Source organism: Gorilla gorilla, chromosome 1, assembly GCF_029281585.2.
Source record: "Gorilla gorilla gorilla isolate KB3781 chromosome 1, NHGRI_mGorGor1-v2.1_pri, whole genome shotgun sequence".
Taxonomy (NCBI): Eukaryota; Metazoa; Chordata; class Mammalia; order Primates; family Hominidae; genus Gorilla; species Gorilla gorilla.
In genome coordinates this window covers 213,706,308-213,731,644 of record NC_073224.2, presented here as the reverse complement: position 1 = coordinate 213,731,644, position 25,337 = coordinate 213,706,308, and the positions used below count along the sequence as shown (strand labels likewise).

Here is a 25,337-nt window from a genome sequence, read left to right as displayed (position 1 = left end):
CCTGTCTGATCCTCAGTTTCTTCATTTGATAAATGGAAATAATAGTCCTTTTTTTCAGGTTGGTTGTAAGGATTTAATGTGCCTGTGCATTGGAGCAGCACCTTACCTGGGCAGGGTGACAGTTGAACAATATCAAAATGATCCTTGACTGCTATGACACTCAATGAAACACTCGGCTTGCAGTTAGGGGTCATATTGTTCAAAAAATTCATATCTTTAGGCTGGGCACAGTGGCTCATCCCTGTAATCCCAGCACTTTGGGAGGCTGAGACAAGCAGATCACTTGAGGTCAGGAGTTTGAGACCAGCCTGGGCAACATGGTAAAACCCTGTCTCTACTAAAAATACAAAAATTAGCCAGGCATGGTGGCACATGTCTGTAGTCCCAGCTGCTCAGGAGTCTGAGGCAAGAGAATGGCTTGAACCCGGGAAGCTGAGGTTGCAGTGAGCTGAGATTACACCATTGCACTCCAGCCTGGGTGACAGAGCGAGACTCTGTCTCAAAAAAGAAAAAAATCGTATCTTTAAATACTAGAATCATATTCAATGCAGTAGGAAACTAATATCAAACAAGGCATCAAGAAATCAAACACCAATTGAGATAACAGATTTCTGTCTTTTACTGACTTGCACTGTCTAGAGTAGCCATTGAGTGGAATGAGACATAGTTACCTGCACAAGTAAAATTCTCTCTCCCTGGTATACATCTGTTGAAATCTATTGGCACAGAGCTGGCACATAAATGTGAGCTGGTAAGATTTACATATGTATATAAATCAACACCCACTACATTATATATAATATATATTTATATACGTATATATAATATATATTTATATGTATATTTATTTTATATATGTAATTTTATTTTAGAGATAGGGTCTCACTTCGTCATCCAGGCTGGAGTGCAGTGGCACAATCAGAGCTTGCTATAACCTTAGATTCCCGGGCTTAATCAATCCTCCCACCTCAGCCTCCCAAAGTGCTGAGATTACAGGCGTGAGCCACTGTGCCCGACCTGATATTATTTTTAGGGAGTCTCCCAGTAAGAATATTTGACAAGTCATAACATCTGAAAATAACTCTGGTTTGGTGGAAGGAACAGGTAGATTGCTTTCTCTTTTATTATTTTATTTATTTATCTATTTATTTATTTTGAGATGGAGTTTCTCTCTGTCACCCAGGCTGGAGCACAGTGGCATGATCTCAGCTCACTGCAACCTCTGCCTCCCAGGTTCAAGTGATTCTCCTGCCTTAGCCTCCCAGGTAGCTGGGACTACAGGCACGCGCCACCACACCTGGCTAATTTTTTTTTTTTCAGTAGATATGGGGTTTCACCATGTTGGCCTGGCTGATCTCGAACTCCTGACCTCATGATCTGCCCACCTCAGCCTCCCAAAGTGCTGGGATTACAGGCATGAGCTACCATGCCCGGCCTCTTTTTTTAATTTTTATTTTTCTCTACTTAGATGGGGTCTCGCTATGTTGAGCAGGCTGGTCTCAAACTCCTGCCCTCAAGTATTCCTCCCATCTCGGTCTCCCAAAGTGCTGGGATTATAAGCATGAGTCACAATACCCAGTCTAGATTACCTTCTGTTTATTTGTTTTTTCACAGGCAGTGTTACAATCTGGGGAGTTGTGTCAAAAACAATACACTCCACAGAAGACTCTGCACCTGAGGAAATTATATTGTGTTCATCTACAACTTCAACTCTGTTTAACAAGGGGAAAGACAATGTCTCTCCAGCTGTACTTAACAGTTCACCAACAACTGACAAGACATCAACGTCTGAGTCCCAGAAGCATACAACACCAGCTGCTCCTCCAACCTCTCCACAAACAGCAGCTCTAAATGGGTCCACTGAGCAGACAACTTCAATACAAGAAACTCAGGAAGAGAAATTAAACACAGCTATCAGCACAACCTCCAAGGGTACACTGCTGCCAAATTCCATGATGACTTCTACATTGAAGGACCAGGGAGGGATATCAAGAACCACAGCTTTATCCAGCACGGCCTCTTCAGTTGAGACCCCAAAACAGAATCAGGAAACTCCAATTATAACTCCATCAGCATCAAACACCACAGTCAATGGGATACAATCATCAGTGTCCATTGGCTTTCAGGAATCAGACACAATCACATCCCCAACAGCACTGAACACACCAGGCAGTGATGTTCAATCATCTGGGTCCATGGCAACCACTGTCTCTGGGAAGTCAGCTATAACTACATCCCCAACAGCAAAGAGCACGCCAGGCCATCATGTTCAATCATCCGGGTCCATGGCAACCACTGTCTCTGGGAAGTCAGCTATAACTACATCCCCAACAGCACTGAACAAAACCACTGGCATAAAAGAATCTTCACCCATGACAGACAGCGAAGTTATGCACACTACCTTGCTAAACACAACCACTCTCGGGACAACTCTTCTTGGAACAACTACATCTGAGACTCAGGAAGGAAAAACTACAGCTGCATCCTTATCCCCAACAACCACCTCCACGATAAGCAAGTTGTCTGGAACACATCATAACACAGTCTCACAGACACCTTCCCATCTGGCAGAATCAACCTCCAGTGTTGCCACTGCTATAATCCAGTCACATGAGATGACAGCTGCTCATTCCACAGGCCTTCTCCCCAGGTCCTCGGAAACAACAAAATCCTCTGCTGTAACTGGGGCCAGTCAAACCTCCCCTAAACACACCCAGAGTAGTGGTCCCAGAGTCGGAGCCTGTGCTTTGGATGAGTGTGCAGGTAGCAGGGGAGTTTGTATGTGCAATGACAGCTACTACTTCCACGCGGGTAAGTCTGAGGAACTCATGTGAGTAAAACAAAGAAGAGGTGGGGGCCAGAGTGGACACCATAATTCTGTGAAGTCTCAAAGGGTCCAAAGGGTATGAGAGGGCCAGTGAAGTTTGGTAAGACGTTGGCATCTTCTGAGTCCACCTGGGTAGAGGTGATTTCTGGTGGGAAGACAGGCCAGCTGGGCATATGGGATAGAGTGCACAATTTTTCAGCTCCAGCCCCCAGGACTCTAGCTACTGTCCAGAGATGAAACTTTCCTGGGGGAAGGAGCTGCACCAAAGACAAGAACTGTAGTTCCAGCGGAGGCCTGGAAGGCCAGGTGGAAAAACTAAGGCAAAAGTCTGAGTGTTGGGGCAAGTCAGTGTGGCAGATATTACAGAAAGGCTGAGTTCACAGGGCCTCTGACAGGCAGTGCCACAAACTCCCAGATCCATCCTCTGCAGGCCTGAAGCTGGGTCTAGGACAGCAAAAAGATAATAATATCCCCCAAACATATGTTCTTCACGGTTGAAATAATTCTAACCTCTCTTCCCCCAAGCATTTAAATTTAACAAGTCTGGGCACAGTGACTCATGCCCATAATCCCAGCACTTTGGGAGGCTGAGGTGGGAGGATCACTTGAGGGTGGGAGCTCAAAATTAGCCTGGGCAACCTAGTGGGATCCCATCTCTACCTTTTTTTTTTTTTTTTTTTTTTGAGATGGAGTGTCATTCTGTCGCCAGGCTGGAGTGCAGTGGTGCAGTCTTGGCTCACTGCAACCTCCAACTCCCTGGTTCAAGCGATTCTCCTGCCTCAGCCTCCCAAGTAGCTGGGATTACAGGCACGTGCCACCATGCCCAGCTAATTTTTGTATTTTTAGTAGAGAGGGGGTTTCACCATATTGGCCAGGATGGTCTCGATCTCTTGACCTTGTGATCCATCCGCCTCAGCCTCCCAAAGTGCTGGCATTACAGGCGTGAGCCACTGCGCCAGACCCCTGTCTCTATTTTCAATAAAATATAATAAAATATACTTAACAAAATTCTGCTTTTCCTAAAATGACTATTGTGTCTTTTTTTTTTTAAATCTAATTCCTTTAAAAAATATTCCTTTGGCATTCCTGCCTTGGTCTATTGGGTAGTCCTGCCTTGGGATGAAGCTTTTGTTACATGCAAAACCAGCAGTGCTTAACTTATGGGTCATTGTTTTCCAAAATGTATTTCCTGGGACACCAGTGCTATGTGATTGCAATAGACATTTCACTTAAAAAAAAAAGTTCTATTGTCATATACATTTGGGAAATGCTGGATTCAACAAAATTGTGTCTTGACTGAAGAACTTTTCAGAGCCTTTAATATTCCACTGTTTCCTGTGACTTCCTAGCAGCAGATTATAGCATGTATTTCCTAAGATTATTTGTTCCTAGAATCCTCATTCTAAGGAATGTTCATGCAGCACCTTGGGATACCTATTGCAGAGCAGGGGAGCTAAGCAGGGCTGTACAAGGTAGAAGTCCAATCCAGGTGGTTTTTAGTCAAGCCCTGAGGCAGATGCTGGCCCATTAGAGGGTTGTCACTACCTCAGCAGACTCTCTCAGTAAAACTAGGGTTATGTGCCAACTTGTACATGCTGCATGTGCCCCTCCACAGAAAATATGACGTACATCATTGAGTTTTCACACATTGAGAATGAGACAGCTTTTCCTTTTGTGTTATTTCTTTCCCCCTGTGGGTAAGAAGAACATGGTCTCTGCCAGATAGACTGGGTTTGAACTGTGTCTCATTTTCTTTCGCTAGGTATACGACTGCATTTACCTACCAGCTATTATTAATATTATTTGGCACTTTGTATCACAATATACGACTGACTGCAATTGACTGCAACAACAGAATGTTACGTGACTGACAAACTCCCCCTCCTCTCAACAATAAACATTGATGAATATAAAGCATCTGCTCTTTTTTTTGTTTTGTTTTTTTGAGACAGGGTCTTGCTCTGTTGCCCAGGCTGGGGTGCAGTGGCGTGATCACAGATCACTGCAGCTTGGAGCTGCTGGGTTGAAGCAATCATCTCACCTCAGCCACTTGAGTAGCTGCAACTACAGGTGCACGCCACCACACCCAGCTAATTTTTAAATTTTTTTATAGAGATGGGGTCTCACTATGTTGCTCAGGATGGTCTTGAAGTCCTGGGTTCAAGTGATCCTGCCACCTCAGGCTCCTAAAATGCTAGGATTATAGGCGTGAACCACTGCACCTAGCAGCATCTGCTCTTAAGTTACAGCTCATCCCTCTGACCAAATATGCCTGCCAAAATAGAAACAGTAAACTTTAAAAAAAGAAAGAAAATTATATTTAAATTCAAAGTAATAAAACAAGTCCAGAAGTGTTTTGCATTGGTATTTCCATTATGTTTTACTTTTTATCATTATTATTATTATTTTATTATTTTTAGGACAGGATCTCACTCTGTCACTTAGACTGGAATATAGTGGCATAATTATAGCTCACTGCAGCCTCAAACTACTGGGCTCAAGTGGTCCTCCTGCCTCAGCCTCTCCAGTAGCGGGGACTACACCTGGCTACTTTTCTTTTTCTTTTTTGTAGGGACAAGGCTCTTGCTATTGCCCAGGCTGGTGTCAAATTCCTGGCCTTAAGCAATCCTTCTGCCTCGGCCTTCCAAAGTGCTGGGATTACAGGCATGAGCCACTGTGTCCGGCCAGTTTTCCATTTTTTTTTTTTTTTTTTTTTTTTGAGACAGGGTCTTGCTCTGTGGCCCAGGCTGGAGAGCAGTGGCACAATCACAGCTCACTGCAGTCTCGACCTCAGGGGCTCAAGCGATCCTGCCACTTCAGCCTTCTGAGTAAATGGGACTATAGGCACATGCCACCATGCCTGGCTAATTTTAATTTTTTTTTTTTTTTTTTTGGTAGAAAGGGAATTTCCCCATGTTGCCTAGCCTGCTCTTCAATGCCTGGATGCAAGCGATCCTCCTGCCTTGGGCTCCCAAAGTCAACTTTTTTTTTTTTTTTTTTTTAGACGGAGTCTCGCTCTGTCGCCCTGGCTAGAGTGCAGTGGCACAATCTCGGCTCACTGCAAGCTCTGCCTCCCGGGTTCAAGCCATTCTCCTGCCTCAGCCTCTCTGAGTAGCTGGGACTACAGGCGCCCACCACCACTCCCGGCTAATTTTTTGTATTTTTAGTAGAGACGGGGTTTCACCGTGGTGTCGATCTCCTGACCTCGTGATCCACCTGCCTCGGCCTCCCAAAGTGCTGGGATTACAAGCGTGAGCCACCGTGCCCGGCCATAACTTTACTTTTAAATTACTAACTTTTAAGCAGTTCATTCAAAATTCAATAGAAAGTATGAAGAGAGCAGATGCAAAAAGAAGGGAAGGTTAAGTATTAGCTTCTCATTCATCACTCAAATAGCACTGGTATTTGGCATGTATCAGTTAGGATACTTTGTGTTGCAAGTAGCAGAAACCCAACTCTAATTGGCTTGAGTAAAATACATAAATGTTTTTTAAAAATTGAAAACATGAGCCTAGCCAACATAGGGAGACCCTGTCTCTACCAAAAATATTAAAATTAGCCAGTGTGATGGCATGCACCTGTAGTCCCAACTACTTGGAAGCAGGTGGGAGGATCACTTGAGCCTAGGACTTTCAGGCTGTAGTGAGCCAAGAGTATGCCACTGCATTTCAGCCTGGGTGACACAGAGAGACCCTTACTCAAAAAAAAAAAAAAAAAAAAAAAAGGAAAACATGAGGCCAGGCACAGTGTCTCACGCCTGTAATCCCAGCACTTTGGGAGGCCAAGGTGGGTGGATTGCTTGAGTCCAGGAATTTGAGACCAGCCTGAGTAACATGGCGAAACCCCATCTCTACAAAAAATACAAAAATTAGCCAGGCATGGTGGCATGCCTGCAGTCCCAGCTACTCAGGAGGCTTGGGCGACAGAGTGAGATCCATCTCCAAAACAAAAAAAAAAGAAAATAAAATAAAAAGAAAACATGAAACAAAATAAAACAAACTTTGTTGGCTCATGAAACTGGACCTGCAGACTCTGAAGCCCCTCCCTCCAGGTTCTCAAGCACCCCCATCCTTCCCTCAGGGCTCTCTTCAATGAGTTTAGACTTCTCCAGACTGAAAGAGTCATTGACTCCAAGCGGTTTAGGCCCCTCGAAAAAACTACAAGGCCTGGCTTCCAGATTGGAATAGGAGGAAAATCACAGAGAACTTAACAAATTAATATCTCAAAAAATAATCTTGCCAGACAAGTAACAGAAACCAAGTGGGCTAAAGAAAAACAGTGTCTCATGGAGGCCAAGGGCAGGCTCCAGCCAGGTTCTCCAAGGACTAGAACTGGATCTGGGAATGTAGTGGGAACCAGGGGGCTGCTTCTCTCTCCACTCAGTCTTGCTCCTCCCATTCCACACCTGCACCCGCTCTGTCCCTCCCACCTCCCAGCCCACATGACAGAAGACGACCACCTCACCTCTCAAGCTTTATGCTGCCTCCTTTGAGGCCCAGTTCCTAATTCCTGGAAAAGAGATTCTGAGTGGATCAGCTAAGGCCAAGGGGCCAGGGTCCCACAGGGCAACAACTATGGCTGTGAGGGAGAGTCCTTGTTTTTTTTTAGACAGAGTCTCGCTTTGTCTCCCAGGCTGGAGTGCAGTGGCACAAGCTCAGCTCACTGCAACCTCCGCCTTTGGGTTCAAGAGATTCTCCACCCTCAGCCTCCAGAGTAGCTGGGACTACAGGCATGTGCCACTGCGTCCGGCTAAGTTTTGTATTTGTAGTAGACACCAGGTTTCACCATGTTGGCCAGGCTGGTCTCAAACTCCTGACCTCAGGTGATCTGCCTGCCTCAGCTTCCCAGAGTGCTGGGATTACAGACGTGAGCTCCCACGCCCGGCGGAGAGTCCTTGTTTAAGGAAGTGTTTGCGAATTGGGCTAATATCCCAACAATGTCTCCCCCCCCCAACATTAGAACTCGAATCTCCTCCCGTGGCATCATCCCAGGAGCCTCAGGAGGCTCCTGCCCTGGCTCTTGTCCTCCTACAGAACTGTCCAGGGTGTCGGTGAGCCTACACTACTGGCCGCAGAAAATCGAGGTGGTCCTGAGCAGCTGCATCCTGCAGACTCGCCGCTGGATGCTGATGAAAGATGCCTTCTCAGGATGCTCCAGCATCAGCAAGATAGAACAGGGTCTCCGTGTCCAGGTCTTCCTGTTAGAGAAGAAGGAGGGTACTTGTGGACTTCGCCTCTCTGTAAGCAAACTGGGAGAGGTCACCTGATGGTGGGAGGGGCCGGGAAAGGAGTGATTGGCCACCAGTCATGACTTTATTTCCATCTGACTAAGAAATTCTCTGGAATGGAGTCAAATCCCAGCCATCAGGACCAGTCTTTTTGAGAGAAAAGACTGTGTTGTCCCCCTTCAGACTGGGAACACCTTTGTGGGTGATACCATGTTTGATGGATTGAGTTACTGGCTTCCAAACTGTTGTCAGCCATGGAACCCTCTAAAATAATAACAATCACAGCCACAATCAATATTTATTAATTTCTTACCATGTGCCATGTGTCATGGTCAAATACTTTTTTACAGGCATTATCTCACTAAATTTTCACAGTAATCCTGTGAGGTTCCCATTTTAAAGATAGTAGTGGTATGGAATGAGACCACCACTTCTCCTGTTGTCCTTCCCAGCTTCTCCCCCACCTCCCCTTTTCCCTAGTTTATAAGACAGGAGAAAAAAGAGAAAGCAAAAAGTTAGAAAGAAACAGAAGTAAGATAAATAGCTAGACGACCTTGGCGCCACCACCTGGCCCTGGTAGTTAAAATAATAATAATAATAATAACCCCTCACCAAAACTACTGGTGTTATCTGTAAATTCCAGACATTGCGTAAGAAAGCACTGTAAAACTTTTTGTTCTGTTAGCTGATGTATGTAGCCCCCAGTCAGGTTCCTCACACTTGATCTATCATGACCGTTTTACGTAGACCCCTTAAAGTTGTAAGCCCTTAAAAAGAATTTCTTTTTCGGAGAGCTTGGCTCTTAAGACGCAAATCTGCCGATGCTCCCGGCCGAATAAAAACCTCTTCCTTCTTTAATCCGGTGTCTAAGAAGTTTTGTCTGCGGCTTGTCCTACTACAGTGGAAGGCCCAGTCATGTTGAGGGGTTTTCCCAAATCACACGGCTAGCTATTACAGAGTGGTTTGTGCTCCTCACTGCTCACTGATGCTGCCACCTCCTTTCTTTGGGAGGGGTCTTACATAAAAGCCAAATATAAAAATAAATACGTAGAAGTAGAGCAGCTCTGACTGAATGGGGGAGAGTGCCCTGCCAGGTCAGTTTCCCTCAACACATAGACTGGCTTTCACATCCCTTCAAGGGGGCGCCGGGGCTCCCCAGGCTCAGTTTAACAATCAGAGTTTGTCCTAAAGAGATGGTTTAGGCCGGGCACGGTGGCTCACACCTGTAATCCCAGCACTTTGGGAGGCCAAGGCAGACAGATAATGAAGTCAGGAGTTCAAGACCAGCCTGGCCAATATGGTGAAACACTGTCTCCACTAAAAATACAAAAATTAGCCGGGGGTGGTGGCAGGCACCTGTAGTCCCAGCTACTCAGGAGGCTGAGGCAGGAGAATTGATTGAACCCGGGAGGCGGAAGTTGCAGTGAGCCGAGACCATGCCATGGCACTCCAGCCTGGGTGACAGAGGGAGACTCCATCTCAAAAAAAAAAAAAAAAAAAAAAAATATGGTTTAGATGGTTTAGTTCCTCCCAGTTGTCTGCCTTTGTCTCTGGTTCTGCCACCCAGGGATTCATGGGGTCTCTTGCTTAGCTTATGGAATAGAATCGGCAGTTTCAACATGGAATGGCTAAGTCCATGGCTAGGCTCCCAGAACTCTCTCAGTGTTTTGTTTTGTTTTTGTTTTTTTTTTAAACAGAGTCTCGCACTGTTGCCTGGACAGGAGTGCAATGGCATGATCTCAGCTCACTGCAACCTTCGCTTCCCAGGTTCAAGTGATTCTCCCACGTCAGCCTCCCAAGTAGCTGGGATTACAGGTGCCTGCCACCACGCCCAGCTAATATTTGATTTTTAGTACAGACAGGGTTTCACTATGTTGGCCAGGCTGGTCTCGAACACCTGACCTCGTGATCCACCCGCCTCGGCCTCTCAAAGTGCTGAGATTACAGGCATGAGCCACTGCACCCGCCCTCTCAGTGTTCTTTTTAATAAACTGCTTTATTTACAGTAACAAAACAAATTTTTTTTTTGAGACAGAGTCTTGCTCTGTTGCCCAGGCTGGAGCACAGTGGCATGATCTCTGCTTACTGCAACGTCTGCCTCCTGGGTTCAAGTGATTCTCATGCCTCAGCCTCTGAAATAACTGGAATTACAGGCACGTGCCACCGTGCCTGGCTAAATTTTTCTATTTTTAGTAGAGACGAGGCTTCACCATGTTGGCCAGGCTGGTCTCGAACTCCTGACCTAAAGTGACCCACCCACCTCAGCCTGCCAAAGTGTTGGGATTACAGGCATGAGCCACCATACCCGGTCCTTTTTTTGGTGTGGGGGGGAGGGGGGAGACAGGTTTTTATTTTTTTTAAGATGGAGTTTCGCTCTTGTTGCCCAGGTGGAGTGCAATGGGGTGATCTTGGCTCACTGCAACCTCCGCCTCCCGGGTTCAAGGGGTTCTCCTGCCTCAGCTTCTCGAGTAGCTGGGATTACAGGCATGTGCTACCATGCCCGGCTAATTTTGTATTTTTAGTAGAGACATGGTATCTCCATGTTGGTCAGGCTGGTCTCAAACTCCTGACCTCAGGTGATCCACCCGCCTCGACCTCCCAAAGTGCTGGGATTACAGGCGTGAGCCACCGTGCCTGGCCCCGGGGACAGTTTTTTCAGCGGCCAGATGTCAACTTCCATCTCCGCATGCCTCAGTTTACCCATCATTGCATCTCAGCACAGAGCCCCATCATGTAGGGTTACTTTGGGTTATTCTGCCCCTGTGAGAAGAAACTATCGGCAGCAAAGCCATACTGCCCTCTGCCACCTCTCCCCAGCGCAGGCCAGCCACGCCTCTGCCATGCAGTCAACTGTTGGCTCTGTGGATGGCCTGGAGCCAGGCCAGCACCCCTGCCAAGCCAGTGCCTTCACGGGCGCTGATTTCTGCCGTGATGATGTTCTGCTTGGCACAAGCAATGATGTCTGGAAGCCTGATTAATAACTTCATCTCCTCCGTGGACATGTAACAGGGTAGGTCGCTGGAGTGAAAGAAGTGCCGCATCAGAGTAGTGGCTGCCACACACCTGCCCCGGATCCCCAGCCACACCACCTCCCTACCGAGCCATGCTCCTGGCTGTACTCCCAGGGATCCCCCGCCCCTGCTGTGCTCCCTCTCAGCTCAGAGACACATACATTTTATTGAAAAGTAGTATCAGCACCAATGCTTCTGCAAGTTGTTCTGCAGAAAGGAGACCTAAGAGCTGCACACAGGATGCAGAGAGCTGGGTGGGGTCAGAGGCGTCCATCATGAACTGGGGAAAAAGAAAAAGATGGCAGCAACACCCTGCTGCCAAACTTCCTCCCCTGGGCCTCACAGACCTGGCAGTGGGAGAGCAAAACTGCATTTTTTTTTTGAGGCGGAGTCTCACTCCAAGTGCAGCGGCACAATCTCGGCTCACTGCAACCTCCGCCTCCCGGGTTCAAGTGATCCTCCTGCCTCAGCCTCCCGAGTAAGTGGGACTACAGATGCCCGCCACCATGCCCGGCTAATTTTTTGTGCTTTTAGTAGAGATGGGGTTTCACCATGTTAGCCAGGATGGTCTCCATCTCCTGACCTCGTGATTCGCCCACCTCAGCCTCCCAAAGTGTTGGGATTACAGGAGTAAGCCACCGCACCCAGCCCAAAACAGTTTTAAACAAAGCTTTGGGAACAGGCAGAAGCAGAGGGAATCGAGTGTTATGAGGACGACCCGGTGTCACTCGTCTCTGTCCTCATGTGGCCATCAGTTCTCCATACTGGAATCTGGGGCACAGGTCTTGTCAAGATGGGACCAACCAGAGGCACGTGTAAATCCAACATAAACACAGACGTACCAGGGAGCAACACAGAGAGCTAAGTCTGTTCTCTGCGGAGCAGCAGCCCTGCCCTCAGCAAGCCCTGTGTGAGCTCCTACTGGGGAACTGGGAGTGCAAGCACCAGAAACCAGATGGGGTGCCCAGCAGGAAGCAACACTAGCGTAGGACCTGTTTCCATGACTAGTATAGTCACTAAATAACCAAAATGCCGTTCTACACACAGCAAGGTTGGGGACTGGACATCACAGAAATGTAGACACACTTCCCTAAAGGAAGCCCATATAGGATTACAACCTACCAGGAGAGAACGACAGTTTCCATAGTAACTGGACCAGATGGGGCCCATGCACCACCCCCGCCAGCTCCCGGATGGTGATCTTTCTGTGTGCCACGATGTCAGTAAGATTTCCACCTATAGGAAAAACCACGATGCAAGGAGAACAATACAAGCTCTGTCCCGTTGTGAACTCCTGAAGAGCACCGTGCCCACACCTTACACGGTGGCCTGAACCCCGCAGACCCATTCTCCAAGGGCTCAGTCCCTAAGGCAGGAACGGCGAGCAGGGACCGACGCCCATCAGTAGTTGGACTTGCTGTGGGGGCGACCAGCCACAGGAACCCGTTGCGAGGGGAGAGGAAATGCCTGTGGAGGGTGGCAGGCCCCCACATCCCATGCCAGGTATCCTCAGCTCAGGCTGTCCCTGGCTCCTGAACGCTGGCCTTAAGTCAAGACCTGACCCTCTGCGCCTCGACGTGCACTTAGAGGAGCCCGAGCTCTTCGCCAAGCGCAGAGCTGACCCTGCTCAACTCCACCCGCGGGGCGGACGCCTACTGTGGGCCATTTTGATTCTTAAAACAAACAAACAAACAAAAAACCTAGATAAGCTGGGAATGATGGTGCACACCTGTAATCCCAGCTACCCTGTAGGCTGAGGCAGGAGGATAGCTTGAGGCCAGGAGTTCAAACCTAGCCTAGGCTGCATAGGGAGACCCTGTCTGTAAGAACAAACAAACGAACAAACAAAAACCTATATAAACAAAATCTGAAAAAGTTATTCAAATCTTGGGATAGAGACCAGGACTTGGCATTTTAATAAGCACTCCAGTGATTCTTTTATTTTTCCCAAGGGATTCTAAAATGCACATTGAAACTTGAGAACCACTGGCCCAGAGGTTAAGAACATGAGCCTTGGAATCAGAGGCCTGGTGTGGTGGCTCACGCCGGTAATCCCAGCACTTTGGGAGGCCAAAGTAGGCTGATCTCTTGAGGTCAGGAGTTTGAGACCAGCCTTGCCAGCATGACAAAACCCCATCTCTACTAAAAATACAAAAATTACCAGGGCATGGTGGCGTGCCCCTGTAATCCCAGCTACTCAGGAGGCTGAGGCACAAGAATCGCTTGAATTCTGGAGGTGAAGGTTGTAGTGAGCCAAGATCACGTCACTGCACTCCAGCTTGGGCGACAGAGCGAGAACTTGTCTCAACAAAACAAAACAAAACAAAACAAAACAAAACAAAACAAACCACACACATACAAGCCGTGGAAACAGAGAATTCTGGCTCCATTACTTGCTTTGGATAAGACTTTTTTTTTTTGATAATGGAGTTTCGCTCTTGTTGCCCAGGCTGAAGTGCAATGGCGTGATCTCTGCTCACCGCAACCTCCACCTCCCAGGTTCAAGCGATCCTCCTGCCTCAACCTCCCAAGTAGCTGGGATAACAGGCATGCACCACCAAGCCCAGGTAATTTTGTATTTTCAGTAGAGACAGGGTTTCTCCATGTTGGTCAGTCTGGTGTCTAACTCCTGACTTCACGTGATCCACCCTCCTCGGCCTCCCAAAGTGCTGGGATTACAGGCGTGAGCCACAGTGCCCAGCCCGGATAAGACTTTTAACCTTTCTAAGCCTGTTTGCTCTTCTGTAAAATGGGATAACTCCCCTCAGAGAATTGTGGTTAAGCCACAGTGCCTGGAATACAGCCCATGCTCAGTAAACTTCAGCTACCACTTTTTTTTTCTTTTTTCTTTTTTTTGAGACAGAGTCTTGCTCTGTCACCCAGGCTGGAGTGCAGTGGTACGATCTCTGCTCACTCCAACCCCTGCCTCCCGGGTTGAAGTGATCCTCCTGCCTCAGCCTCCCGAATAGCTGGGATTATAGGCGCCTGCCACCATGACCAGCTAATTTTTTGTATTTTTAGTAGAGACGGGGTTTCATCATATTGGCCAGGCTGGTCTGGAACTCCTGATCTCAAGCAATCCACCTGCCTCGGCCTCCCAAAGTGCTGGGATTACAGCCACCACGCCCAGCAATCACTTTTATTTAAATAAACAACTTGCGGACGGGAATCACTTGAACCGGGGAGGCGGAGGTTGCAGTGAGCCGAGATCGCGCCACTGCACTCCAGCCTGGGCAACAGAGCAAGACTCTGTCTCAAAAAAATAAATAAAATAAAATAAGTAAACAACTTGCAGCAAATGAGGGTGGGAGAAGGCATCTTCTCTGGAGATCTGAGAGTAATGGCAGTCTTCTTGTCCTCTCTAGACCAACAGCAGCCACGCCCTGTACTCTCTGGAGGTGCAGCTTCTGCAGGTTCTCCCTGGCTTCATCAGCAATGACTCCACAATGCTCAGCTTCAGCTGCACGTATACCCTGGTGGTGAATGTCAGCCAGACCCACCCCTACCAGGTATTCTCCTTCCCGTAAGTTCTGCCTCATCAGCTTCCACTCTGGCTGGGCCGTGGGAGCCTACTGAGTTCTCTACCTCTCTACCTCTAATCTAAGCACAAGAGTTAGCACCCTCAGGATGTTGCTCCCCTATGCTCAAACAGAGGCACCTCTTAGATGGAAATTCAAAGCATTAGTGGAAGAAAAGAGATGCTTCAGGCTGGGCTTGATGGTGTGTGCTTATAGTCTCAGCTACTTGGGAGGCTGAGGTGGAGGGATTGTTTGAGCCTGGGGGGTCGAGGCTGCAGTGAGCCATAATCATGCCACTGCCCTCCAGGACAGGCAACAGAGTGAGACCCTGTCTCAATTAAAAAAAAAAAAGATGCTTCTATGAAGGAATACATACAACTTGTTTATGTAAATTACTGTGGATAGCTTCAAGGGTCCTAGGTCTGGGGATCTATGAGGTGGCACCTCACTTTTTAGGCAGACCAGGAAGAAGGTAAGCAGGTTCGTTCCGTCCACCCTTTATTCTCTATGGTTACCAGTGCTCAGTGACCTTGCGGATGCAGAAGGTGTGGGTGAATATCTCTCCCTCTGGGATTTCATGATGAGGGTCTCACTCCTGTCCCTCTCCAGATATAGCACCATCCATGTTCTGGGCACTGGGGACACCATCATCATCTTGGGCATCTTCACAGACCTTCAGCTCTTAACTCTGCTTGAAAACAGAACTGTTCCTCTTGGCATGCCCTTCTACGTGGTCCTCAAGACAATAAGCAGTGATTTGCCCTGGTGGTCAGTGAGGTCTTTGCCAGCACCAACATCTCCAGGACAGGTGCTGTTAAGGCCACCTACCACTTTGTGAACAAGAGGTAAGGGTCAGTCAGGCCTGGTAACCTCCTGTGAGTGCCAGACCAGCCCCTGGATTTGGCTTGTGCTGGGTGCTTTTATACCCTTGAGCACAGATTCTGTCACTCTTCTTGGTATCCCTGGCATGCAAACACTGGAAGAAAGTAAGTGCTGGGTGAATGTTTCTTGAATAATGCTCTCATTCCCATTTTGAAGATAAGTAAATTAAGGCTCAGAGATTAAAGCCTGCCCAAGATCTTGCAGCCAACAAATAACATGCATTTCTTTTATTCTTTGCTCAATTACTGAGGGCCTACAATGATAAAACTAAAAAACAAAGACACAACATTTCAGAGTGCTATATATATGTTATATATTGGACATTCATTATATTTAGTAGCTAATAATATCTAATACTGACATAGCATTGACTCTATGCCAGACACAGTTTGAATCACTTCACATATATTAACTCATTTAAGCCTCACAACACACTCTATGAGATAGTTATATTTTCTTTTCTTTTCTTTTTTTTTTTTTTTTTTGAGATGGAGTCTCGCTCTGTCACCCAGGCTGGAGTGAAGTGGCACGATCTCGGCTCACTGCCACCTCTGCCTCCCAGGTTCAAGCAATTCTCCTGTCTCAGCCTCCGGAGTAGCTGGGACTACAGGCACCGGCCATCACACCTGGCTAATTTTTGTATTTTTAGTAGATATGGGGTTTCACCATATTGGCCAGGCTGGTCTCAAACTTTTGACCTCAGGTGATCCACCCGCCTCAGCCTCCCAAAGTGCTGGGATTACAGGCGTGAGCCACCGCGCCCGGCAGAGATAGTTATATTTTCATTCCCACTTTATAGAGAAGCTGACGCTCAGTTCACACAATAAGTTGCAGATCTTGCTAAGTGTTGGGAACACAGAGACAGTAAATCCAAGTTCGTCCTCAACATTCTTGGGAAGGAGTTGGGCCTCCTGACTTCTAGGTCATATTTTAGTAACAAGGCTTCACAGAGCACAGGGAATCATTTATTACCTTATTTATTCCTCCAAACAACCCTATGAAATATTATTTCCCCCACTGTACAGCTGAGAGAACAAGAGAAGACTCTGAGTTTAGGGGACTTCAACCAGGACACACCATCAGTCTCCAGAGTCCAGGTTCTGAAACACACCACGGCCAAACCTGTCCTCGCCTGTCATTCCTCCCTTGTCAGGAGGATATAGAACCCAGTGATTAAGGGTGTGGGCGGGCGCTGGGGCCAGGCTGCTCCCTGCAGAACCTTGGGCAACGCTCTTTGAACCTCAGTTTGAGCCTCAGTTTCCTCATCTTTAAAAAACGGGTGGTGGGGGGCAAAAGTATTGTCTTCTTCACGGGTTCGGTGAGGATGAAATGAAACAATCCATGTAAAGTTCTCAGCATGAAACCAGCATCTGCACCTACACAAGCAAACGTAAAAAGTGGGCAACGGTGCTCGGTGTTCATCCATCGGCACCGCGGGCCCCTGACGCTGCCTCTCCCCACAGCTGCCCCGTCAGCAACCGGCTGCTCCAGGGACTGCGGGCCAACGGGGCCTCTCTGGAGGTGACCTTGGCCTTCAACCTGATCCGCTTCTCGACCAGCGATACACTCTACCTGCACGGCCGAGTGACCCTGTGTGACACGCGGGCAAGACGCCCATGCCAACCACTGAGTGGGCAGCCCCGGGACCTCCTGCGCAGCCGCCGCAGCCTTGCCTGCAAAGCAGTTCCCGCCGGGCAGGCTGGGTACCCGGACTCCCAGCTGCGCCGTCTTCACGGAAGCGGTGCTGAGGCGGGACCTGGGGCACTGCGGTGCCGGGGACTGGCCAGTCCTGCCGGGGGCGGGGCTTGTGGAAGACGGGGCGGGATTTTGAAGACCTAGGTCTTGTGGATTGGTGAACTCACTTGGGGCGGGGAGGGAGGTGGGGCTACCCTGGGGTCTTGGGCAAAGTCCTCGCCTGGCCGGCTTCGCTACCCTTGTGCTTGCGTTGCCCACAAGTTTGTAGTCAGAAGAACTCGCCTGGGAGGGATCGCTCCTGGGAGATCCGAACGCGGGAGGGCCTGGAGCGCGGCGGCAGCTGGATAGCATTCGGGCCCATCCGAATAAGCGGTAAATGGATCATTTCTGGGGCCTCCCTGAGTCCTCTTCCAGAGCCTCCTACCGACCTGCTCTGTCCCCTCCTTCCTTCATGCCCTCCACTCTTCCCTAAATGCAAGTCTCCTCCCCGAGCCCATGTCCTCCTCGGCTTCCCCTCTGCTCTCCTCACCGGTCTCACTCAGTCAACTTCAAGTCTGAGCCTTCTTTGCCTGTCTCCTTCCATTCTCACCTTTCCTGTCACACCAGATCACTCTTCTCCCAGGCTGTCCCTCATGCCAAACTTTTTTGGTAAATCTTCCTTAATGATCTAGAAACAGTCTCTCCCTTCTTTCTATTCCATAATGGTCCTTCAAAACCCCAACCCTCGCCGGGCGCGGTGGCTCACGCCTGTAATCCCAGCACTTTGGAAGGCCGAGGTGGGCGGATCATAAGGTCAGGAGATCGAGACCATCCTGGCTAACAAGGTGAAACACTATCTCTACTAAAAATACAGGAAAAAAAAAAAAATTAGCCGGGCGTGGGGGCGGGCCCCTGTAGTCCCAGCTACTCGGGAGGCTGAGGCAGGAGAATGGCGTGAACCCGGGAGGCGGAGCTTGCAATGAGCCAAGATCTTGCCACTGCACTCCAGCCTGGCAACAGAGCAAGACTCCATCTCAAAAAGCAAAAACAAACAAACAAAACAAAACAAAACAAAAACTCCAACCCTCTTGGGAAAGCCCATCTTCTACTAAGTCCATTCTTATTAGAGGCAGGAGGTCCATCATCACACCCTTCTGAATCTCAGTTTCAAAGAGACCAAGCCCTTTGCCCAGTCTTGATAAAATAATGGGAGAATGCTAGCCTTGTCCTGCCAGAATGGCACCTTAAGCTTGATCTCTCTTTCTATGTGGTTTCATAGTCCAGTGCCTCCAGCAGCAGAAGCTCGGCAGGTTGGTACAAAGATATTGCTGTGATGAAGTTCTGATGGTTGCACCAGGGTCTGAGGATACACGCTGCTGGGTCTTGGCAGGTGCTGGTTTTGGATTTTGTTTCTGCTCCACTCTATATGAGCTGAGAGAAGTCAGTTAACCTTTTTTTTTTCTTTTCTTTTTTTTTTTTTTTTTGAGACAGAGTCTCACTCTGTTGCCCAGGCTGGAGTGCAGTGGCGTGATCTCAGCTCACTGCAAACTCTGCCCCCCGGGTTCAAGCCATTCTCCTGCCTCAGCCTCCCGAGTATCTGGGATTACAGGCACGCACCACCATGCCCAGCTAATTTTTGTACTTTAGTAGAGGGAGGGTTTCACCATGTTGGCCTGGCTGGTCTCGAACTCCTGACCCCAGACGATCTGCCTGCCTCAGCCTCCCAAAATGCTGGGATTATAGGTGTGAGCCATCATGCCCGGCAGTTAACTTATTTGAGTCTCAGCTTCTTGGGTCTCAACAGTACATGGCATTTGTCATTGTGGGGCTGGTGGTTTATCCTTCATCAGAACCTGAGTCTATCCAGAAATGATTGAAAATTCAAGATACAGGGGCAAGCAGGTAGGAGGTGAAAATTCAAGATACAGGCCAGGCAGTGGCTCACACTTGTAATCCCAGCATTTTGTGAGACCAAAGTGGGAGGAGTGGTTGGGGCCAGGAGTTTGACACCAGCCTGGACAACACAGCAAGATGCTGTCTCTATAAAAAATTTAAAAATTAGCTGGGCATCATGGCACATGCTTGTAATCCTAGCTACTTGAGAGGCTGAGGCAGAAGGATCGCTTGAGACCAGGAGTTTGAGGGTGCAGTGAACTATGATGGCGCCACCACACTCCAGCCTGGGAGACAGGGTGAGACCCTGTCTCTAAAAGAAAAAAGAAAATTAAAGATACAGAGCCAGACAGGTAACAAGGACAAGTGAAGATGGCTGAGCAGGGTCCACACTGAACTAGAGAGTGCCTTTCATCCCCATCCTCCCCACCCCCAATTTAACTTACACACAGTCAGTCCCAAGAAAGCTTGTTGAATGAATGAATGGATTTCTAAATAATTCCCTAAAGGGGAATATCTAAGCCTAAAAACTTTCCCCTGCTCTCAATGCCACTTAATTCTGTTTTATAATCATTTCTTTCTTTTCTGCAGGAGCCTGGATGGCCATCTTTCTTCTGATAGCGATAAGCTGGATGCTGGGATAGAAGCCTGATACCTCCTCCAACCCTAGTCCTTGGCCTCTAGTTTACTCGCCTGAGGCAAGGGTAGAGTGGAGGAAGATTTAGGGAAAGCAAGTAGTCCGTTTTATTGTTAGGGACCAGAGAGGTTGGGGGTGCAGATGAAACCAACAACTGGTAAGGAGTGTGGCTGATCAGCCTTGGGCTCTGCTTCCTCATCCCACCTTTGCTTCCTATCTCTGGAACTCTTCTAGGGGGAGATTGAGTTACTTAGTATGGTATGGGGAGGTGCAGAGGGTATGGCTAATAAACAGCCGGGAATTCTTTGTCTGACTCCTTTCTGTGTAATCCAGATCTTATATTGAGGGGGTTGGGGATGGCAGGGAGAAGTCACTTTATCCTCTATCTCTCCATATGTAAAATGAGAGTTTGAACTGATGATCTCTGCTTCAACATGGGGACTCTATGACTCTCATTCCAGGGAAAGTTCCTGGGCCTTGGCCAGCTGGTCCTAAGTCTCCTTTCCTTTTTTCTGCAAAATGGGCACGAACTATTCAATTTCAGAATGAGGATAAATGTATACACACACTATTATCCAAGCCTCCTTCTCCTGCCCCTTAATTATTTCTGACCTCATTAGCTCCCCCTTCCTAGTAGAGGGTGGATATGGCAGCAGTGTTTGTGTGAATATCATTCCTTTATTCAAAAACAGGTTGGAATCTGTTATGCACTTGTTAACTGTATTAGGCCTGGGGGATTCAACAGTACAAAAGACAGAGTCTTTTACCTTACAGAGAAAACAGTTGAGTTTGGGGAGTAGGTAGTGAGGACCAGGAAGCAAGACAGGGTTTATAAGTTGGCAGAGGTGGGACCTACCCATAAGGTAGAATTTCACAAAAACACAGGAAGGCTCTGTGCCTTCTTTTGATGTTTCATTTTTGAAATACAATTTTTTGTTAATATCCATGATTATTTTAGAAATTAATTTCCTGGGGGAAAACATAAATACAAGCAACACAATAAAAGTTAAATTTGGGCTGGGCGCAGTGGCTCATGCCTGTAATCCCAGTACTTTGGGAGGCCAAGGTGGGTGAATCACGAGGCCAGGAGTTCAAGACCAGCCTGGCCAGCATGGTGAAACCCCGTCTCTACTAAAAATACAAAAATTAGCCAGCCAGGCATGGTGGCACGGGCCTGTAATCTCAGCTACGCGGGAGGCTGAGGCAAGAGGATTGCTTGAACCGAGAGGCAGAGGTTGCAGTGAGCCGAGATCATGCTACTGCACTCCAGCTTGGGTGACAGAGCGAGACTCTGTCTCAAAAAAAAAAAAAGTTAAATTTGGCCAGGCACAGTGGCTCACACCTGTAATCCCAACACTTTGGGAGGCCAAGGTATGCCAGATAGCTTGAGCCCCAGAGTTTGAGAGCAGTCTGGGCAACATAGTGAGACCTTCTTCTCTACAAAAAATTTAAAAATTAGCCAGGCATGGTGGTGTGTACCTGTAGTTCCAGCTACTTGGGAGGCTGAGGTGGGAGAATCACCTGAGCCCAGGAGGTCGAGGCTGCAGTGAGCTGTGTTCCTGCCACTGTACTCCAGCCTGGGTGACAGTAAGACCTTGTAAAAAAAAAAAAAAAAGCTAAATTTAATTTAAATTTAACAGTCTTAATATTTCATTTGCAGGTTGGCCGGGCACGGTGGCTCACGCCTGTAATCCCAGCACTTTGGGAAGCCGAGGCGGGCGGATCACGAAGTCAGGAGATCGAGACTATCCTAGCTAACACGGTGAAACCCCGTCTCTACTAAAAACACAAAAAATTTGCCGGGCGTGGTGGCGGGAGCCTGTAGTCCCAGTTACTCAGGAGGCTGAGACAGGAGAATGGCATGAACCCGGGAGGCAGAGGTTGCAGTGAGCCGAGATCGCGCCACTGTACTCCAGCCTGGGTGACAGAGTGAGACTCCATCTCAAAAAAAAAAAAAATTCATTTGCAGGAACATTTTGTTGTCTTTAATGCCTTAACAGCTCCTGAAAAAAATCATGTCAAATGATCAATCCATGTTATTTTTTCATGCACATCAAAGTCACACATTTATTAAATCAGCAATAAATTACATTTCATTGTGAATTCATATTGACTTTATACGTCTGTAGTAGACTTTAAACAGTCCTGCTATCAAAGGCATTAGCCCTTGCCGTTATTTAAAATGTATCCTGGCCAGGCACTGTGGCTCACGCTTGTAATCCCCACATTTTGGCATGTTGGGGTGGGTGGATCACCTGAGTTAGGCATGCAAGCCCAGCCTGGCCATAATAGTGAAATCCTGTCTCTACTAAAAATACAAAAATTAGCTGGGTGTGGTGGCAGGTGCCTGTAATCCCAGCTACTCGGGAGGATGAGGCAGGAGAATCGCTTGAACCCAAGAGGTGGAGGTTTGCAGTAAGCTGAGATTGTGCCTTTGCACTCCTGCCTGGGCGGCAGAGCAAGACTCTGTCTCAAAAATAAATAGATAAAATATATCCTGAGGGAAGAAGGGAAGTAGAAAAAATATATACATATATATCTTGAAGGATAAGGACAAAATATTGACTCTGCTTAAATATCTCAAAAAGAAAATAAATGAAATAAAATTAAGTAAACAAGGAAGCTATTGCATTTAAACTAAAGTAGTTGACCATGTTAAAGAAGCCTCAGTGCTGTGTAACAATAGAAGCTTATAAAATAATCCACCAGACAACACAGTGCATATGAAAGTGATAACTCTAATTATATGATTGTAACTAAGTTGCAATTTTTTTTTTATACTGAGGTGGGTCACGTCTGGACTAACCCTGTCCCTTTTCAGTCATTAAGTCAGTGTACTTGATATATTTTATTAAAATATTCAGTGATATGATTTCGCTGTGTCCCTACCCAAATCTCATCTTGTTCCCATAATCTCCATGTGTCATAGGAGGGAACTAAAGGGAGGTAATTTAATCATGGGGGCGGTTGCCCTCATGCTGGTCTCATGAAAGTGACTTCTCACAAGATCTGATGGTTTTATAAAGGGCTTTTCCCCTTTTTGCTGGGCACTTCTCCTTGCTGTCACCATGTGAAGAAGGATGTGTTTGCTTCCCCTTCTGCCATGATTGTAAGTTTCCTGAGGCCTCCCCAGCCCTGTGGAACTGTGAGTCAATTAAACCTCTTCCCTTTATAAATTACGTAGTCTCAGGTATGTCTTACCCAGTGAACATTAGTCTGTTCTCACCGTGAGAACAAACTAATACAGCCAGCTAGTCTTTTAAAAATAATAATGTAACTGACAATTTAAGAATATCTTATATCGGCCAGGCGCTCACACCGGTAATCCCAACACTTTGGGAGGCCAAGGTGGGTGGATCACGAGGTCAGGAATTTGAGACCAGACTGGCCAACATGGTGAAACCCCGTCTCTATTAAAAATACAAAAATTAGCCAGGCATGGTGGCGTGCACCTGTAGTCCCAGCTAATCAGGAGGCTGAGGCAGAAGAATCGCTTGAACCTGGGAGGCAGAGGTTGCAGCGAGCCGAGATTGCTCCACTGCACTCCAGCCTGGGCGACAAAGCAAGACTCCATCTCAGAAAAAAAAAAAGAATATATCTAAAGAGGCTGGTCATGAATATTCTCTGAAACTAGGACCAAAAGTCTCTGTTAAAATATAAATGAGCTGAGAGTGGTGGCACATGCTGGTAGTCCCAGCTAGCTACTCTGGAGGTTGAACGGGAGGATAGCTTGAGCCCAGGAGTTTGAGCCCAGCCTGGGCTCAAACTGTGTGTGTGTGTGTGTGTGTGTGTTCCTCCTTTGAAACAATTTTCCAGTCTGATTCTTCAAGCTCATATTAACGCAAATGGACTTAATGGTTCCTTTTCCTGGGGACTAAGTTTGGGGAGGAAGGCAGGACTGATTCCTTACCCTTCAAACTAAACCCTGGTCACAGGCTGACCAGTGCCTCCAACCCAGACCAAGCCCTGACCCTAGCCTCAGACTGTGCAATAACCCTGACTAGCATATATGTATATATATATATATATGACAAGTCATTCACATTTGAAAATTGGCAGTAGGGCCGGCCACGGTGGCTCACGCCTGTAATCCCAGGATTTTGGGAGGCCAAGGCGGGCGGATCACCTGAGGTCAGGAGTTCGAGATCAGCCTGGCCAACATGGTGAAACCCCATCTCTACTAAAAATACAAAAATTAGCCGGGTGTAGCGGTGGGTGCCTATAGTCCCAGCTACTCAGGAGGCTGAGACAGGAGAATTGCTTGAACCTGGGAGGCAGAGGTTGCAGTGAGCCGAGATCGTGCCACTGCACTCCAGCCTGGGTGACAGAGCAAGACTCTGTCTCAAAACAAAACCAACAAAAAAGAAAATTGACAGTAGATAATGGAATTACTTTTAAACTATAGATATCTATTACAAAGAACTGTACAAATGTACTGTTTGCTATTTGTAAATTTAAATCTCAACACTTCCACTATGTTTCCAGTCGGATTTCTCTTCTATCCTCTGTATCCGCAATTCACATCTTCCTAATTCTTCTCAGTCCTCTAGATGCCCCTGTTCCCTCCCTCCTCACATATGCCTTTCACAAAAGAAATGGAAGCCTTTCAATGTTTTCTGACTCTTCCTTCTCTTTCTTTCTTTCTTTTTCTTTCTTTCCTTCTTTCCTTCCGTCTTTCCTTCTTTCCTTCCTTCTTTCCTTCTTTCTTTCTTTCAGAACCTCGCTCTGTTGCCCAGGCTGGAGTGCAGTGATCTTGGCTCACTGCAACCTCTCCTCCTGAGTTCAAGTGATTCTCTTGCCCCAGCTTCCCCAGTAGCTAGGATTACAGGTGCCCACCACCACACCTGGCTAATTTTGTATTTTTAGTAGGGTTTTATCATGTTGGCCACAGGCTGGTCTCAAACTCCCGACCTCAAGTGATCCACCTGCCTTGGCCTCCCAAAGTTCTGGGATTACAGGCGTGAGCCACCGTGCCCGGCCAGGACTAACACTTTCTAGCTTTCTACCCTTCAGTCCATAAATTTATTCATTTAGACACCCTGCCTTAACATTTTTTTTAGCCTTTACATTAACAGAGGCTTCTGGTCCTAATTTCATATCATACCCAGGTTCATTTTCATTATCCATTAAATCTGCTATTTTATGTCTCCTGTATTCTTATCTTAAAATACTAAAAGAGAGGGCAAAGGACACAACCTTGGGGCACATCCCTAGGGTCTTTCCTCTAGAGTGACTTTTATTCAGTAATGAACTCACTTTGTCTGGCTCTTAAAGCTAAGAAATTATACAACTTTTTTTTTTTCCATACAACTTTTTTTTGGAGTGCAGGGGCGCGATCTCGGCTCACTGCAACCTCCGACTCCCTGGTTCAAGCGATTCTGCTGCCTCAGCCTCCCGAGTAGCTGGGATTACAGGTACGCGCCACCACACCCAGCTAATTTTTGTATTTTTAGTAGAGACGGGGTTTCACCATATTGACCAGGATGGTCTCGATCTCCTGACCTCGTGATCCGCCCTCCTCTGTCTCCCAAAGTGCTGGGATTACAGGCATGAGCCACCGCGCCCGGCCTCCTATACAATTTTTTAATATCTCTCCCTGCCAAGTCAGGTTTCTAGATACCCAGAATTTCACTATCCGAGATTCATTCCTTTGGCTGATGGTTCTGTT

General features: G+C 47.4%; 1 protein-coding gene across 1 annotated transcript; it reads right to left on the bottom strand.

Annotated features, from left to right (window-relative positions):
* Positions 1-10,900: 10,900 nt before the first annotated feature.
* LOC109028384 (ADP-ribosylation factor-like protein 16) lies at positions 10,901-12,250 on the bottom strand. Its single transcript, XM_019033979.3, has 3 exons — positions 12,188-12,250; positions 11,227-11,345; positions 10,901-11,072 (listed from the first exon to the last, which is right to left on the bottom strand). Exons 1-3 carry the CDS (start codon positions 12,233-12,235, stop codon positions 10,901-10,903), a joined length of 339 nt encoding a protein of 112 aa, XP_018889524.3. The 5' UTR covers positions 12,236-12,250.
* Between the last annotated feature and the right edge of the window lie 13,087 nt (positions 12,251-25,337).